General features: G+C 41.9%; 6 protein-coding genes across 6 annotated transcripts; 3 read left to right on the top strand and 3 right to left on the bottom strand.

The window, feature by feature from the left end:
• The first annotated feature begins 1,649 nt into the window (after positions 1-1,649).
• Positions 1,650-2,401, top strand: BDB00DRAFT_843558 (uncharacterized protein). Its single transcript, XM_053124970.1, has one exon. The coding sequence runs from the start codon at positions 1,800-1,802 to the stop codon at positions 2,298-2,300; it is 501 nt and encodes a 166-aa protein (XP_052975646.1). The 5' UTR covers positions 1,650-1,799; the 3' UTR covers positions 2,301-2,401.
• Positions 2,402-2,954: 553 nt separating this feature from the next.
• Positions 2,955-3,283, bottom strand: BDB00DRAFT_843553 (uncharacterized protein). Its single transcript, XM_053124969.1, has 2 exons — positions 3,209-3,283; positions 2,955-3,184 (listed from the first exon to the last, which is right to left on the bottom strand). Exons 1-2 carry the CDS (start codon positions 3,246-3,248, stop codon positions 3,051-3,053), a joined length of 174 nt encoding a protein of 57 aa, XP_052975645.1. The 5' UTR covers positions 3,249-3,283; the 3' UTR covers positions 2,955-3,050.
• A 7,498-nt stretch (positions 3,284-10,781) lies between these two features.
• BDB00DRAFT_843532 (uncharacterized protein) lies at positions 10,782-11,066 on the top strand (the record flags this gene model as incomplete). Its single annotated transcript, XM_053124968.1, has 1 exon — positions 10,782-11,066. A coding segment is annotated over exon 1 (176 nt), but the record flags the coding sequence as incomplete, so codon positions are not given.
• Positions 11,067-12,023: 957 nt separating this feature from the next.
• BDB00DRAFT_876461 (uncharacterized protein) lies at positions 12,024-12,386 on the bottom strand (the record flags this gene model as incomplete). The annotated part of the gene is made up of 1 exon (XM_053127486.1): positions 12,024-12,386. One exon carries the CDS (start codon positions 12,384-12,386, stop codon positions 12,024-12,026), a length of 363 nt encoding a protein of 120 aa, XP_052975643.1.
• Positions 12,387-14,228: 1,842 nt separating this feature from the next.
• BDB00DRAFT_843515 (uncharacterized protein) lies at positions 14,229-14,970 on the bottom strand. Its single transcript, XM_053124967.1, has 2 exons — positions 14,722-14,970; positions 14,229-14,636 (listed from the first exon to the last, which is right to left on the bottom strand). The coding sequence occupies exons 1-2, from the start codon at positions 14,905-14,907 to the stop codon at positions 14,286-14,288; spliced, it is 537 nt and encodes a 178-aa protein (XP_052975642.1). The 5' UTR covers positions 14,908-14,970; the 3' UTR covers positions 14,229-14,285.
• Positions 14,971-16,959: 1,989 nt separating this feature from the next.
• Positions 16,960-17,318, top strand: BDB00DRAFT_770762 (PX domain-containing protein; the record flags this gene model as incomplete). The annotated part of the gene is made up of 2 exons (XM_053119910.1): positions 16,960-17,080; positions 17,197-17,318. Coding segments are annotated over 2 exons (243 nt in total), but the record flags the coding sequence as incomplete, so codon positions are not given.
• Between the last annotated feature and the right edge of the window lie 11 nt (positions 17,319-17,329).

Below are 17,329 nucleotides of genomic sequence, written 5' to 3'. Positions count from 1 at the left end.
ACCAACGTCGATCACAACACTATTACAAAATCACCCCGCACAAAGCTTATTTTGAAACATTCTCAAATTACTCGACGACATACAACTACATCTACTGTGTCACAACCAAAATCACAATAGATAACAACATATACAACGGACTCAAGTATTATCTTAAAATACTCGAATACCCACTAACTAGTAGCAAGGAACTACGGAAGACAATTCGCACTCAAAACGAACACTATATCGTTATAAATGGAAAACTCTACCGCAAAGGATCCACGCCAAAAATGATCCTACAGAGGAGCGAGATCAAAGATGCAATCTGGATGGTACACAAACATCCTCTTGGGGGATATTTTGCATTCCAAAATACACTATTCAAGCTAAAAACAAAATACTACTGGCGAGGAATGGCGGAAGACGTACAGCAATTCATCGCACAATGCGACCGGTGTCACCAACACAAGAAACCCAACAACCAAGAAACACTATACCCGATTCCTGTTTCGAACATTCCGTTTGAGAACGTGCATATTGATATCAAACATCTACCAACAGCCCAGAGCCTACATCGCTATATCATTGTAGCTATTTGTTCTTTCAGCAAATATGTCGAAGCACGTGCCTTACAAGTGGCAAATGCAGCAGAAGTTTCTCTGTTTGTTTACGAATGTGTCATTACTATACATGGCTGCCCACGTGTTTTGTGCTCAGACAATGGCTTACCTATCCAAAACAACCTTGTAAATGCCATCTGCAGGCAATACGGCATCGAACATCGACTCACATCACCATATCATCCACAAGCAAACGGACTAGTCGAACAATTTAATCGAACGGTCGGAGTCATGGTGAAAAGACTCAATAAAGAAGAAAAGAAGAACTGGCCAATGTACCTACCTGCACTACTATTCGCATACCGCAGCATTCGACAAGGAACGACGAAGAGATCTCTATTTTACTTGATTAATGGACGAGAACCACATACACCTTTCGACCGACACGTGCAACCACAAACAAACATTGCAGATCTCCTGGAAGAGGATGATGAGCGCGACGAAGATACGATCATACTCGACTTATTTGAGGAACATATCACAAGACTCAATACAATAAGAGAAGAAGCGATTGATACAATCAAAAGTGCACAAGCGGCACAGAAACAGAGAATCGAAAAGAAATTACTGCAGTAAGGCAAGGAACTATAACGCCCTTTCCAAATTGGAGATACTATTCAAGTATATCAAAATCACTTGGAAGGAAATTGGGCAGGACGCCTAGAAGATCTATGGGAAGGACCATTTTAATTCACAAGGTCAACAAACGCGTTACCTATCGATTAAAAACGATGCAAGGAAGATTCCTACCGAACCCCTACCATGGAAACCGATTGCACTCTTATACCTTACCTGGTACCAAGTACCGAGCCCCAATATCTCAGGCATCGCTGCACCTCATTACTGACGAGGTCGATGCAGTACCACCACAAGAAGATGTATCAGAATCAGACCAAGACGAAATAATACAGACGATGCCGCAGCAAGGAAAATCGAGAAGGACTAAAAATGTAGGAAATCGGAGAAAAACAAAGAAAAAGGAGAAAAGAGATAGTAGCTATCGACCTACCAGAGGACGTTCGTAAACCAATAACTCTGAAATATAAGCGTGCAAATGCATAAAAAAAATTTACACTTCGAGAAGAACATATTATAAAATACATAGAGAAAAGACTGAAATAAAAAAAAACAAAACATATAAAAGAGAAGACAAAGAAAAGGAAAAGGAGAGAAAATAACTACTACCATATTGCAGATATGAACAACAACAACATTATCCAGAGCAACACGGGAATTAACATTGCTGCCCTATGGGCACATGAAACTACAACAGACCTTCACAACCTAGATAGATGGGGATCACCGCCCACGTATATTCCAAATATAAATGAAGGCGGATGGGGCCCAAACCCGAGCACAAGTAGCCATAGAACTGACTCCATGGACATTGACGAGCGATCGGCTACGTCTACATTACCAACACCAACACCACAACCAATGGAAAGCGCGTTCGAAAGGATCTCGAACCTTGTACAAGAGAGCTCACACGTTCATACTGAGCTTACAAGCCATCTTGCAGAAGCCAATACGCTCTTGGCTATGAGAGAGTATGTCAATGAAAGATTAATGCTACTGGCGGGTTGTACAAATAGGCTTGTAGCGAGGTGCCGCGTCCGGCCTCAGGCATATTTTACAGAGGATAAGGATCAAGTGAGATCTATCGCCCTGAATATTATCCTACAAAATACCTTCACTTAGATACCCACAAATATATACTGCCGAGATTGCTGCCACCTCATATTTAGCAATCGCCAAGAAGGGTCTGAATAGACGACTCTGGAATAGTAACCTTGCTGTAACCCCAAAAAAAAAGATGTAGTAAAAAAAAGATGTAGTAAAAAAAAATGTAGTAGAAAAAAAAAAAGAAAAAAAAACATATAACACAAAAACAACACCCACAAAACATTCTTATTACCTATCATATATCTATCTATCAGTTGTATCACACTCATACACACATAAATAAATATTCAAATTAGTTACAGCATTAAAAGGGAAAACTAGTCATACACATATACAAACACACAACAACTATTCCAATGACACCAAGAGACAATTCAAGTAAAAGGATGGAGCGCTGAAACACACAGAGTGACTCTACGATCCGTAACCAAATCCACAACAATACAAGGGAGCGCCAACACATACGCAAAGCGATTCTACGATCCATACACAAATTATTAATGCAATCGAACGGATGGAGTACCGAAACACACAGAGCGACTTTGCGATCCACACAATCAATACAACAAACCAAAAGGATGGAGCACCAACACATACACAGCGTGACTTTACGATCCAAGGAACATCACAGAAGAATTACAACAAAAATACGAACGGATGGAGCGCCGACGCACATACAGAGCGACTTTACGATCCATTATACAACAATTTGAACGATGTGGGACCATCTTTTTCTGGGCCCGAGGAGGTGTGTTACCCCGAGAACTACCCATAACAGGTAAAACAAACATACAAAAAAACCACACACCAAGCGGCAATCAGAATACAATACGTAACTACCACAGCAACCGCAGCAACTCTACAACTCTCTTGCACCCCCAAATTATCAAAAGGAACAACTATAAATAGAACGAACCCTTTACTTTGTAAAGATTCGATGAACAGCTTGTTGAATAAGAGCATTACTGCAGCATCCGCAGTAACAACAACTACCGCAGCATCCACAGTAACAGCAAGTTACCGCAGCATTGGCGTTGCGCAGCAACCGCAGCAACTGCAGCATGAATTATCTTAGACATTATTAAATAGCCAGAAAGATATAAATACCCCATCATTTTTATTTGAATAAAGACATTAAATTTCTACCTCCCACTTTTGACTTAACTTTTCAAGTATTGTTTTCAATCACTCAAGACCTAAACACGGCTTGTTTTATCTTACATATTGTTTATTGCTCATAACTGAAGCTAAATAAACTCTTCTATTAAGACCAGACGTAACATTCCTGCTCTTATTTCTCATTTACTTGGACAGACGTAACATTCCTGATCCTTATTCCTCATTCATTTTGGACAGACGTAACATCCCTAATCCTCATTTCTACTCACTGAGCTTAATCAAAACAACAGCTCCCTACTATTTACAACCTTGGACATAACCCATACACATTTTTACCTTACTTTACACTCATATCACTTCACAACCCGTCTGTAATAAACGATATTATTACTGGTGCTCACTACTAAACATACACATAAACTGTTACGCAACTACCTGGAATACCCCAAATTCACCGTAACACTATGATAATGATCCAGTCTTTGTGGAGACACTATGATAGCAACAATCCCTTTGCGAAGCTTACGCAACGTTTTGCCTAAGGTAAATATAGTTTAATTACTATACATATATTGATGGGCGGATATTGCTTTTTTTTGCTTATTTACCTGCGTTGATGGTTGTAGTTATTTCTTAGTTGTCACTGTCCAAGGCTTGCTCTGCATTGTCGTACGCTTCCACTTCTAAACCTTTGTGGAGGATCGCTTGCACCGCCAAATTGATTATATGCATGATGCAGGGGATACGATTCTCTTCGGCATCAAAGACATCGCGTCCAACAGCAAGTTCAATCTCTGTGGCCATTGTCGTTATATTGGATGTATTGTCGGTAGTCAGAAAGAGCGGCTTGGACACGAGGTTCCAATCGTTCAAAACGTTCAGGAACGCCCCCGCCATGTTGGCACCAGTGTGAGGGCTGGAGAGAAGCTGGAGACCTAAGGCAATGGATTGTTGGTTCCAGTCGTCATCGATCCAGTGGGCAGTTATACCAAGAAACGGAACTTTCCATTCACTTGTCCAAGCATCGACAGTGTATGAGAGGCACGGCTGAGCTTACAGGATTACATTAATACGGCTTCGCTGAACCTGGTACATGGTACGCAAATCACGGGAGGCAGTACTGTTGCTTGAAAGTTTGACGTGGGTGAGACTTGGGGCTGCACAGCGGAAAATCTTATGATAGTATCCTTTGATACATAGTATAATAAACCTTGAAATTTAGGGTAGACTAATTATAGAAAAATGCATTTTCTATCCTTATTCTTGTTTTAATTTTATTGGATTATTAAAGAGTAGAAACTATAATCAAATGATAACTTTTATTCTCTGGAAGATGCTGTAATTTAAGGGTAATGGTTATTCTTTTTTGGAAGCGATGATTCACGAGTAATTTTTGCTATCTCCATGAGCCAAGAATCCTACTTAGATTTCGATAATAATTCATGCATCAATCCTTCAATTATAGTATCGGCTATTATGAGATTATTGCTGTGCGAATCCAATATTGAGAGGTATTTGTTTTATTGCAATGAGGAACTGAACAAAAGACTACACATATTCAGATATAACAAAGTGAGAGACACATACATGTATGTGTCAAGATATACAGTAAAAGAAATATACATAGATAAAGAAGAAACGTGATTAAAAAGACGTAGCAGGAAGTTATGTAAAGTTAGATATGTTGGGAAAAAAGAAAAAATAGATTGCAAGGGAAGAAGGGTCCAAAGAGTACCTATATGTAAACAGTATACGGTATATCATGTTAGTGAAAACGGCGGCGGCGGCGACATGTAGGCCGGTCTTGGTCTTGATAATTTTCGCTTCCAGGTCCCATGAAGAAAGGCTTTATCAGTACGTCATACGCTAAGCTATCAAATTATTTGATGTCACGATTGGCCTACCTATTTGATGAGACAGTAGAATGTACTGAAGACGACGTTGTCGCATCGTCTGAATGCTGATGGCTGTCCGGATTCTGCGCGTTATTGAATGACGTTATAAAAGAAATAATGGTCAATGACATACACACGTAGACATAAAGATACTGTACATGCTGCGCATTGCCTTACTTGTCTTGACGCCGCAGCACGCTCTAAACTGACCCTTCGTTTACGATATTGGAATAAATAACCCCATTTGTACGCCATCAAAAAGGATGCAGCCCATGAGTTTTTACATCGATCAAGTCCTATACTCAAAGGCAACAAGCTATCTTCCAGGTCCTTGATGGCTTGAAGCTGCAAAGTGCGATCAATCTCACTCCAAGGAATACTGTAATCATTGACGCCGAGTGAATTGCGAAGGTTGTTAACGGATTCCATCAAAGCAGTATGCATATTGATGATGGCATTCTCAGCACCAACTTGGTCTGCGTGGAAAAACTCGCGGTGTATCATCCGTTCAATCACCCTTACGTCCAATTCAGCTGCACGCCTTCTTCCGTTTACGATCTGAAACGGGCGGTCAATATCTCTTCTCCTTGTAGAGCCTAGAAGTATCCCATCTTGAGTATCTTCTTGAAGCGGTGCTGGGCTTTCTTGGTCGCTGATGAGAGTGTCAATGGTTTGACGCATATTTTCTTGATTTTCTTGGATATTTGTTAAGCTGTTGATAAGTTCTCTTTGAGTTTCTTGAACTTGGTTAACGCTGTCAGTAAGTGATTCAAAGCGCTGGGAAAGAGATTGTATATTTTCAAGCAAAGCTTGAATAGTTGCTCGGGGAAGTGGTGCCATGTGAGAGAGAAAAGAGGAAGAAGAGCGGAAAGCGCACAGTTCAAAACGGCTGAACAATCTTTTTTTTATGTTTGCGCGTCGCCAACACGCGTTCCGCAGCTGTACCACCATCACTCCACTGTTCATTGCGATCTACGCGTTCCGCAGCTGTACCACCACCACTCCACTTTTCATTGCAATCTATATAAAAGAGCTCCGTTACAATACAACTTTTTCTCTGTTACTAAACAAATATATAATGACTTCTGGGCTGCCAAACAAGTATCGTAAACGCCAAAAGCGATCATTGAACCCTGGAGAAACCATAGCATGCGGTTGGTGTCGCCAAGCTGTTAATAAAGACTATTTCCGCACGCATGCAGCGCTTTGTCTTCGTGAATATCAGAGAAAAAAGAGAAGAACCGATGATTGCGCCGATTCTAGCTTAGTTTCGAGGTAATGCAGCTAGCACTTCGACATGGTTAATTAATTAACTGAACGTGTCTTTTTGCATCAGCCCATTACAGAGACAGCATCTCGAACAAGTACTTTCATCGCCCGATCAACCGGAAGATTCTATTGAACGTGAGAGTGATGCGGCGATCGTTAACGGGCATAGGATAGATGCTAGTTATATTCAACAAAGTTACAGTACTACATTGCATGCATCAACAAGTTACTGTCACCCAAATGAATTACCCAACACCATTCAAATCGAGGAACAACAAGAACAGCCAAAGCAGATACCGAGAGGAGATGGTACGTATTCGTAATATAGCAAAACACAAGATTAGAGCAGCTATCAAAGTTTCATTTTTGACTTCGCAGAAAGGGACAGAAGTGAAACCAGCAATAGCGGCAAGCTACTGAGGTTCGAATTTTCAGATGCCATCATTCCAAGACCGATGGAAATTATCAGCATGAAAGCACAGCGGATCTTTGAAAATTTTCTGGTTTCCAGAGCAGCACATATGGAATACCTTGGTCTTATGAATGAGATCATTTCAAGCATTGATCCTGGTATGTCAATCACTGTCAGCATACTGGATTGCGAGATAGATTATATTGACAAACCATATAGTAGCCCATGAACATGTACATTCACAATACCGATCGAAAAGTGTGATGGAAGATATCTATCCAGTCCAGCCAACAATTTATCACATCTGCGAAAAAAGTTGCAAGATGTACACTGAAGCTGATTTCAGCAACGTATGCAATTACTGTTCCACACCGAGATACATTGCTGACTCAAACACGTTGCCACGAGCAACAATTGAGCAGCTTTCACTTGCTTCTCAACTTGCATATTTATTACACAATCCCGAAACACGCGATCTTCTACTTTACCGACATAATTACGTACACTCTGAAGGAAAGCTTTGTGATGTCCTGGATGGATCAGTGTACCAAAAGACGCGGGCCTCCTTATTCAGTGGGAAGTACGACATTGCCATAGCTCTTTATGCCGATGCATTTCAGCCATTCAAAAATAATGCTGGATGCAAAATGACTATTATCCACTGCACTGTTCTGAACTTTGACCCTTCCATCAGGTATAAACTACTGTTTGAAACCCAATCCTCAACAAATATAAAAGGCCATTGACAAGTTACATATATTATAATAGATATGAGAAACAGAATATGTTGCAAATATGCCTTATACCAGGTCCGCGAAAACCGAATCACATTTGGAGTTTCTTGGAGCCAACGATGAGGGAGCTCACTATATTGCAAAATGAAGGAATGGAAGTGAAGATCAATGACGGTAGCATTGTCCGTGCTCGTGTACACCTCCTTTTGGCTACAGGAGATATACCTGGTGTAGCAGCTTTGGCATGTCACACTGGGCATATGTCGTTCGATGGTTGTCGGATGTGCTTAGTAAAAGGGGAACACCCAGAAGGTAACAACAGAGAAGGGATATATTTTCCCAACGTATCAGCACCTCGGCGCTCAAAGGAGGGTTATAAAAACGCGAATGAGGTACACATGTATTGTTCAAACTTGCTCTACTTACTCTGATAGCTGTATTTGCTCTTAGTAACAATCTTCTCTTATTGCTTTTAGCCTGGTGTTCATTCGCCATCCGCTATGGCTGGATTGGATAGCTTTACAGGCCCTGAATTCTTTGGAATGGACGAAATGCACTTACTCGGTCATGGTATTGCGGAACAACTACTTCAACTGTTTCGTGGTACATACACTGTTGTCATCAATAGTGTACCCAAAAATAGTCCATTTGACATACCAGAGGGCATCATACAAAAGATCATGCACGATTTAGAGCAATCACGAGCAGAAGTTCCGACCGCATTTCAAGGGAGTTATCGTAGTTTGACCGGGTCATCAAGGGTTAGGGCAGTGGATTGGCTTGATTTCATGCTTTATGTTGTACCAACGATTGTTGCACCGCATATCGCCAACGATACTGCAAGAGCAAGACTCTTGGGCTTGATTCGTTCTTGTCAGCTGTCATTGCAGTACTCCTTATATGAACAAGATGTCAAAACGATTCGCATGTAAGTAAATATTGACAGTAGTTAGAAAGCTAATCCTGAATTAATCGTTATATTCAATATGCTATTAGCGGTATACTACAATGGCACGCCTATTTGACCAAGCTTATCCGAGTTGACAAGGTTCTCAAAGTGGCCATATTCACACCGAACCAGCATTACTTAGCACATATTCCGGACATGATCGCGAAGATGGGGCCACTACGATACTATAGTGCACGATGCTTGGAGCGAATGATTGGATGGTACAGCCAACATATCAGTTCCACTGCCAGCCCAGGAACAAATGCATCGAATATCATGTTATCGCTTGCTCGAGCGCGCTATATAGACGCAGCTATTCAAAGTAATGCCTTACAAAATGACGATAACCCACATGAACAACAGCAACAATTAGAAAAAGCATGGTCATACGGAGACAAGGAAGATTCATCTGCACCTGAACTTTGGGGTAATTTGAACATGATGGAATTGGCTGCATTTCAAGAAAGCATTGCAGGCATAAGCAAGTGCGTCTTTTACGAAGCGCTTGAAAGCTACCGTACACGCATAAACGATGTCGATCCCCTTCCATATGCTACGACCGAAATCTATATCAGTGGGCGGCTTTGGCTCAACCACAGCATCTATTCTAGCAAGCTACATCACCATTCAAAGCATCGAATGGCATACATGGTGCGCCTTGAGATGGAAATCGACAGGTACTTTGGTAAAAGCATCATAAAGTGAGAAGAATTTTCAATACATAACTTTTTGTATGAATGTAGGAGGGCCAGGCGTGGTATAAATTCAGATGTCGTCTTTGCGGAGAAGGCATATTTTGGCAAAATCTATTTTTATTTCACATATGTCAAATCTGGTACCATAATAAGCGCTGGCAATACGAAAAAGCTGGCGTTAATCGGAATTTATCAGCCCAACCTCGAGAAAACGACAGGCTCTCTGTATTTGACGGGATCGAGTACTGAGAAACTATATGTCGTTGAAGCAGAATCCATCACTGATTTTGTTGGACTTTTGTCAGAAACTAGAGCGAGAAACCACGTCAGGCAGCACATTATCTGGCCTGGCATGGTTAATGGAAAGCACCAATAGGAGATTTTAGGAGACAGAAACCATCTTTAATTACAAAGTAATTTAAACCACCTTGAATAAACATAATTCGATATGAAAGATTCTTCTTTTAATACTTGTTGATACTTATGAGCAAACAAGGAACAACACTAGGATTCTTCTGATTTTCCATGTTTATATGCAAAAGTAGAATTCCATTATAAACTCTGGAATTCATTAAAGAAGGATACTTGAATTATTCAATGTTTCAGACAATAAATTCTTAATCTTAAATTAAAGCTTCTATCCAACTTTTCCCCTTGAATACCTGTGTAATTCTTATATTGATGCTTTATTAAGTATAGTGAAATCGTGATTCCTTGTAGTATCCTGTAATCTTAGGCTAATATTTTCCGCTGTGCAATACGTATACGTCAAGTCCTATTAACTACATACTGTATAAGCACTAGCTATGGTGTGCATGCATTTCGCTAGAATACCTTCGTTGCTAGTTTTTCAAAAGAGAATACAGAGCGCAAACACATTTTTAAATACATTGTGTGGTAAAACACATTATTACACTGTCCAAAGACATCATCAGATAAGATATTTGGTTAACATCAAAAGTATATACAGACAACTACCACGGCAACCAGCTAAGCATTGTAGCATAGACACAATCCATCCGAATTTGTAAAGCACGGAAACACTATACTCGGATTATCCAGCTTATGTAAGCAGTAGCAGTACGATTGCCATTATATCATGAATGTGGAAGATCTTACACCTGTACAACGAGGGGCGGCTATAAGCCGATACTGTATGGACTGACGCAATATGATGCATAGGCGTATGTCGTTAGTGATCTCTTGATATCCTTTACGATAATTTAGAAAGAGAAGGTCTGCTTATGATGCACTTAGAATGGATGTTTTGTCACAAAAAAAAAAAAAAGCACCTGGCAGTGGCAGGTGGAAACGAGCGGATGGGCGATGATAGCGGATAGTGTTATGCAAGCTAATCAATACTTATCATCAGCTGGTTCGGGCACCGTTTCACTGTGCCGATCCACGCCTGCCGGCTATCGCACATGCGATGAAGACTGCTGTCTTCGCACGTCGCTTTTGCTCCCAACCCAAAACCACTCTTCTATGCATCGCCATCGTTCAAGCGATCTGGTCAGCACATTGGTTTTTCATATTCGAAGGCCACCCTTTCTATCCGCAGGCAGTAGCTGCTCATGCCACTGCCATCTATCACCGCACATATAAATAGGTTTCTCTTTTCCGTCACTTCTCTGTTCCTCATTTTCTCATACATGTATTCACACCCAATAGTCCGTCACTCCTCTGGACACTCTGTTGGGAATAAGTTCTGCCTCCAGACCATAAAAAAAAATACTTATGATCAGAATGATTGGGCGTGTACTAGTTTTGGTTAGCGCCAAGCTCAAGCCAGGGATCAAAGGGTCTCGGTACAGTGTCTACCGTCAATGTTGCTTATGTTGAATACGAGATTATTTATGGATTTATACCGCGTCGATATTGGCCGGTGAACAATAGCTTCGGATGATAACGATATATTCGCGCAAGGTGTTGGCGAAATATACATCATTTTTGGTTTGGAGTAAGTATGTGCTGAATGGTCGTATCCAGCTTCCTGATGGGATAAATGAGCCATTGTAGAAAGTCTCGGCCGTTGTTGGATTAACCATGGTGCGATGTGGTGGCGTGTGTAACAAACAAAAGACGCACTCTTAATCAAGTATCAAGTATATACCCACGATCCCTCAAGCCCGCAATGATGGAGGTGGCCAACTTAAAATAGAGTGTCAAGAGCATGGCTGTTTTCAACATAGTATGCGTGTCATCCTGTATACAGGCTGCTTCAATATTTGGCTTGGTCATTTTATCAACCACTTCCCTCAGCTGATGTATGATACATGTGAAAAAAAAAGATGAGAAAAAAAGAAAACAAAGTGTGAAAGTAACAAAAAAAAGTGTGATCGTGTTGCTATTGCTGCCTGTATTTTTAGCACGGGCCTGGACGTGTTTTTTTAAAACCAAACAAAAAATTTTTTCTTCACTCTTTCTTCTCTTCACTTTTCTTTTCCCTTCACTCCCTTGGATCCTCCTGGTCTTTCTCTTGGCTCTTCCCTTGGTTCTGGTCTTCCCCTCGCTCTGGCTCTTCCCTTGGTCCTGGTCTTGCCTCTGTCGGTCCTGGTCTCAGCCTTTTTCCCGTGGTCCCCCTGGCTGCCTACAACCGGTCCCTGCTTTGGGCTGTCCAGTCTGGCGTTCAACGGTGTTGGCCACAACCGATCTTCAGGCGAGATCAGAGGACGGAGAAATCCTTTTCGGTTTCTCGCCATAGAAATATGGTAGTGTCCTTTCGGTTGGATGCCTTGTCTGCTGGTCTGGTCTGGTCTGCCATGGTGGGGGTCGCAATGAGGAGCCAGGTGCCACTGTAGATTGCGTTGGACTCTCGGCAATCGACTCTCGGCATTTGACTCTCGACAATCGACGCTCGGCATTCGACTCTCGGCATTCGACTCTCAGCGATCAACTCTCTGGCATTCGACTCTCGGCATTCGACTCTCGGCAATCGACACTCGGCAATCGACACTCGGCAATCAGCTCCCAGCTTCAGTGTTCGGCTCCCAGCATCCGAGTATCCAGTAAGCAGCTCCTCCAGCATTCGACAACAGCAGCAAATTTTTTTTTTTCTTTTTTGGGTGTTTCGAGAGTCAATTCCTTCCCCTACCCCCACCCCTTCTCTTTCCTCTTCCCTTTCCTCTTCCCTTCCGTCTACCCTTCCGTCTACCCTTCCGTCTACCCTTCCATCTTCCTTCCGTCCTTCCCTTCCCCCTTCCCCACTCACAGGCAATCCACAACCGATTGCTTGCACTTGACTCTCGAAACGTAGTGTACGTCATGGTTCCCACTCGTTTGTACCATGATGGCTGGGTTTGTGGTTGATTGACCCAGCCAAATGATTGGGAGACTGGGACTCCCAGGCCGAGGCATTGGTGGCTTTCTTTTCCTCCCCCTTTTACATACTTCTTCTGTTTCTTCTTGCTTTCTTCATGCTTTTTGTATAGCCTGCAGGTTGTGCGAACTGCTTGTTGAGGTCACTTTGTAAAATCGCGTTCTTATTATTTGTCTTTATTGTCCACTGATTGTGTTCTTTTAATAAATTTTGTACCCTTCGACTATTGATATTCATAACGATAACTTTTGTCTTTTATAAAATGTTTCTTTACTCTAATATTACAATGAATAAAAACCTGCTCTTTTACTTTATGTCCTGCTCAAACTCATTTACAATTTCTTTCCTTGTGAAGATATTTGCGTGTCGCTTCACCTTGCAATATCCATTTTCTTTCTGACTGTGTTCAATCGTCTTCGCCGCTTCATTTGACAGTTAGGAAAGAACTCATGTTTTGGCGTGCTGTGTCCTTGTTCTTATACAATGCTGACAATGTCAAATGGCTCACATTAGATTCGTAATTACTTTTACTTTGCAATGACTCGATCGATTCTAAACATAATATCTAGGCAACCGTTTGACACAAGCATAATGCACTGACCATGTAATACAATGTCAAAATTCTTGTGAGAGCCGTTGCATGTATCAGTTTTTTGGGCACGTCAGAAAATATCTTTAGAGAAACTTTTTCTGGCAACTGCCAGGAACTCTTTTTGAATAACTGGGAACCCGTTACGGCGGCACACAGTAGAAGAGGTGCAATGATGGTGAAAAGATGCAATGCATATCCTGCAGTAAAAAATATAAATGGAGACGACGGTCAGAAAAGTGGTCCATCGTAACTAACATACTGGCTATCGGACAATGAGAACGGCTCGCTTCCACTGAAATACAGCGTGGGTATATTTACTGACAACATTTGAACTGAAATATCGTTCCAACAATAGAGTGTATTCTACGTATAGGAGCTGGTGGTAGCACCCAATCCACATACTATAACTCAATGCTGCCTATGTTGTGCTCGTTGGAGCACGTGAAGTTCTTTCTGTATCTCGGTATTAGTTTTATGAGCTTAGCAAAAAGTCATTGTCATCTACATCACGATTGCCAGCTGTTTAGTGGCTTTCATCGTCTTTGACGTTTATATCACTTGTATTTTTTGATATCGGCCACTCCATAAAGTGCGGCCCATAGATTTGTGCTTGAATGATTCGCGCAGCCGTTGATCGCATTGTTGAGCTTGTCACGACGAGGCCAAATCTGCCATATAGCCTTTGGGTTTTTACATGTCGACTTGGTTCCATTGAGTCTTATATTAGCACAAGCTATGGTTGACACAGTTGAATTTAAAAGTAGCAGGCGTAAACTAAAGCAAATTCTACCGATACCCTTTTCAAATGCATATAATTAATTGCAGTTGTTCAACGAGTAAGAGATTCGAGTGCGATGTTTACTTTTCGTTATATACCGCGTTTCATTCAATCCAATTGATATCAGCAGCTTTTGTATACTCCTTAAATCATCAGATGCTTCTCTTTTTACTTGACTAAGCTCTTTATAAGATTGTTTTCTGCAGCGAGTTCTAAGCATCGCTGTCGTTATCCCGCCTCATCTCGCAGGTACTCCTGTTCTTCCTGCTGATGCTGCCGCTCTTGGCGCTACTACGCGGAACAGAGCCACCTCTTCATGATAAGCATTTGGTCGGTGTACAGTGTAATGGGGCGTCGATAGGCAACTGTCTCGAGCCACGTGGGGCTTGGTTCGTTTGGATGCCGCAAGAGAGCACGAAGGTTGAGTGTTGCTGATCGTTGGTATTGAGCATTTACATCTCATGGACAAATATTTTACACTAGGGGTTAAGCTCGTTGACGCTCCATACCACTTGTAATACGTTATAATCATCATGTTGGTCATAACCAGTAGATCGAGCACATACTGAATGACACCCCGGACAATTTCCTAGCAGTACAAATAGATGGAGTTGAATTACACTGTGCAAAGACAGACAAAAAGTGCCAGCGGTAGTGAAACCAAGGACAATTACTGCTTTGTAGACTATAAGAGTACGATCGAGACAGTACACATTGAAAGTCGGAAAACCCGTCGTCCTGTGGCTATTCCTGTGTTCTTGTTGTTTTGTTTGTTGACTGCTGGTACGGTCATTGTAGATCGACGCTTTGCAGTGTAGATACGAATTATTGAATGTTGGCTGATAAGTATTCAAGTCCATTAGCTAATTTATCCTGACAATCAACGTGGTTTCTTGCATGTTCAAAGAATTGTCGCTTTGAAGGACTGCTTGGTGGATGAGCATTCATATCTTGAGCAATCAATGAAAGGTCATGGATGGTGTGGACCTCAGAATCAGCTGATAGCACGTCATTACACATGATGATGGTCAGCTGGACAAGGAGATGGCTGTGTTGTTTTGCTGCCCCCAGAAGCATCGGGTAGCATATCCGTCAGTCAACAGCCAACAATCTGTTGCTTCAGTAGTAGACACACTTATTGCTTTACCAGGTTATCGGGTGTTGGGAGGTGTGGGTAGGGGGAGTCTGGCTGGATACAAACCACAAACTGGCGTAATTATGGTGCTATTTCTGAGGAGAAAATCGGTTTTCCTTATCCGTCGGCCTTACAGCATGTTTAGGTAAATAGTGTCGTTCGAAGTCTTCTCCCACTTGTCTTGTTCTCTCTAGAAGCACTTTCTTTTTTGGCTTGCTCTACGGCCGTTGCCATGTTTGGCATGCATACTTGGACTTGACGCCCTCTCCTTTCTTCTGTCTTTTTGCTTACTCTTTCCCGGGGTGTTATAGTGATTAAATTTCAAATGAGGTAGGTCGGTTTATGCAGCTTGAGTTTCACAAAATGTTGTAGCAATAATTGTCCAATTTGAGTTCAATATCTACGCTGGCAGTAATAAGCAACAACCCCACTACGACGACAAGCACGATGTTTGTTTTTTCAAAGGGACTAATCGGGTTATTTATTTATAGTGCGTCCAAGCTGCTCGATAACAACTGCAGCAGCATTGGCTTGCACACTCAACCGGAAAGCATCAGCCGGGGCTCCATGAAAAATAAAGAAGGATAAACGCGCTTTCTCTTATTTACACAAAGCTGGGTTTCACCCGTCCTTTCTTTCCTTCCTTTTCCTTTTTTTCCAATTCTCTTTTCCTCTCTCTCTTTCTCTCTTTATGGATTATCAAAAACGCCTGACTGAATTACTGGAATTATGCCAAGACGCTTGGGTCAATTTGCGTGAACAACAACAACAACTCTCCAATTCAACACTACAGCAAGCCACGCAAGATCTGCATCTCGGCATCAAACAACTTGTCCAGATTCAAGATGCACTCGACGAGAATGATTCTATTAGCGACGATTTAGAATGGCGGACACAAGCCGATGCCATTATCGACAGTGTTCGAGAACGTCTTCAATATGCAATGAGTGGTAAAATCAAAAACGAAACTGAATCGTATAGGATCACCATAGGAGGGAAATAGACAAAAAAATAAGCTAACAAGTTTGTTACCTTCAACCGCTTATCACTGATACAACAACAACAATAACAATAAAGATCGTGCGAGTAGTAATTATGGTGAACCAGCACCGACAAGCGTAAAATCATCTGCATCGACCCCAATTATGGCAACCAGCTCATCGACGTCCACGTTTTCAACTACGACTTCGCTTTTATCATCAGCCGAGCGACACAGTAGCAGCGCTTCATCGGCTTCATCTATCATCAACACGAGTATACCCGAAGAACAGGAAGTGGATTGCTACAACAACGAAAGCGACGACAGTAACAGTAAATTACAGCGCACCTTTGGCAGACGATCGATTACTGTACAAGACTGGGAGGCTCCACCTTCTCCACCGCCGTCGTCTTCGTCAACAAATCGTCGTCTTCCAAAGCTATTTAAAGGCCTGAAATCGACTCGGTCGACCCCGCTGCCTGGAGCATCGCAGATTAGCTTGTACAACTGTGACGATAATAACGAGCGTCGTGAGATATTTGCTTCTGATGCCATTGTGAACCATCCGTTGCGAATAGGTGTAGGGTAAATTGCTATTTCTCTTTTATTGTCTCCTTCCGTTCCGTGTCATTTAACGCTACATTCTTCTTCTTCTTTGGAAGCTATGGAAGCTACATCTGCTATAATTGTACAGTACTAAGCGACAAGGTAAAAGAAAAACAAAAAGTTAATCTGCCATGTTACCCGGAGTGCGATGATGGTATGATGTGTATTGACAACTTGTTCTTGCGACAATAGGGACCCTCTATTTCTGTTCGCAAGCGATACTCTGACTTTTGTGATCTTCGCGAAGAACTTGTAAAACGATACCCACGACTCAAGACAAGTATACCCAAGCTACCTCCTAAAAAGGTCGTAGGTAATGTATCGTCTGCTGCACTTGCTCTGTGTGTTGTGTGTGTGTGTGTGTGTGTGATTGGCAGTTAGCGTAATAACTTATACAATTGGATGATGGCGATGATGATGACCTTATAGGCAAGTTCACACCGGCATTCGTTGAACAACGACGCCGTGACCTGGAATATTTCTTTAAATATGTAGTTTTGCACCCAACCTTGGGCTCCAGTGCCACTGTCACTCACTGGATAGCGCCTTAATATTTCTTTTC

This window comes from Zychaea mexicana (genome assembly GCF_025766255.1).
Source record: "Zychaea mexicana strain RSA 1403 chromosome Unknown BDB00scaffold_89, whole genome shotgun sequence".
NCBI classification, from domain to species: Eukaryota; Fungi; Mucoromycota; class Mucoromycetes; order Mucorales; family Lichtheimiaceae; genus Zychaea; species Zychaea mexicana.
Note: the sequence above shows the minus strand (reverse complement) of the source record. Positions and strands in the feature narration are given on the sequence as shown.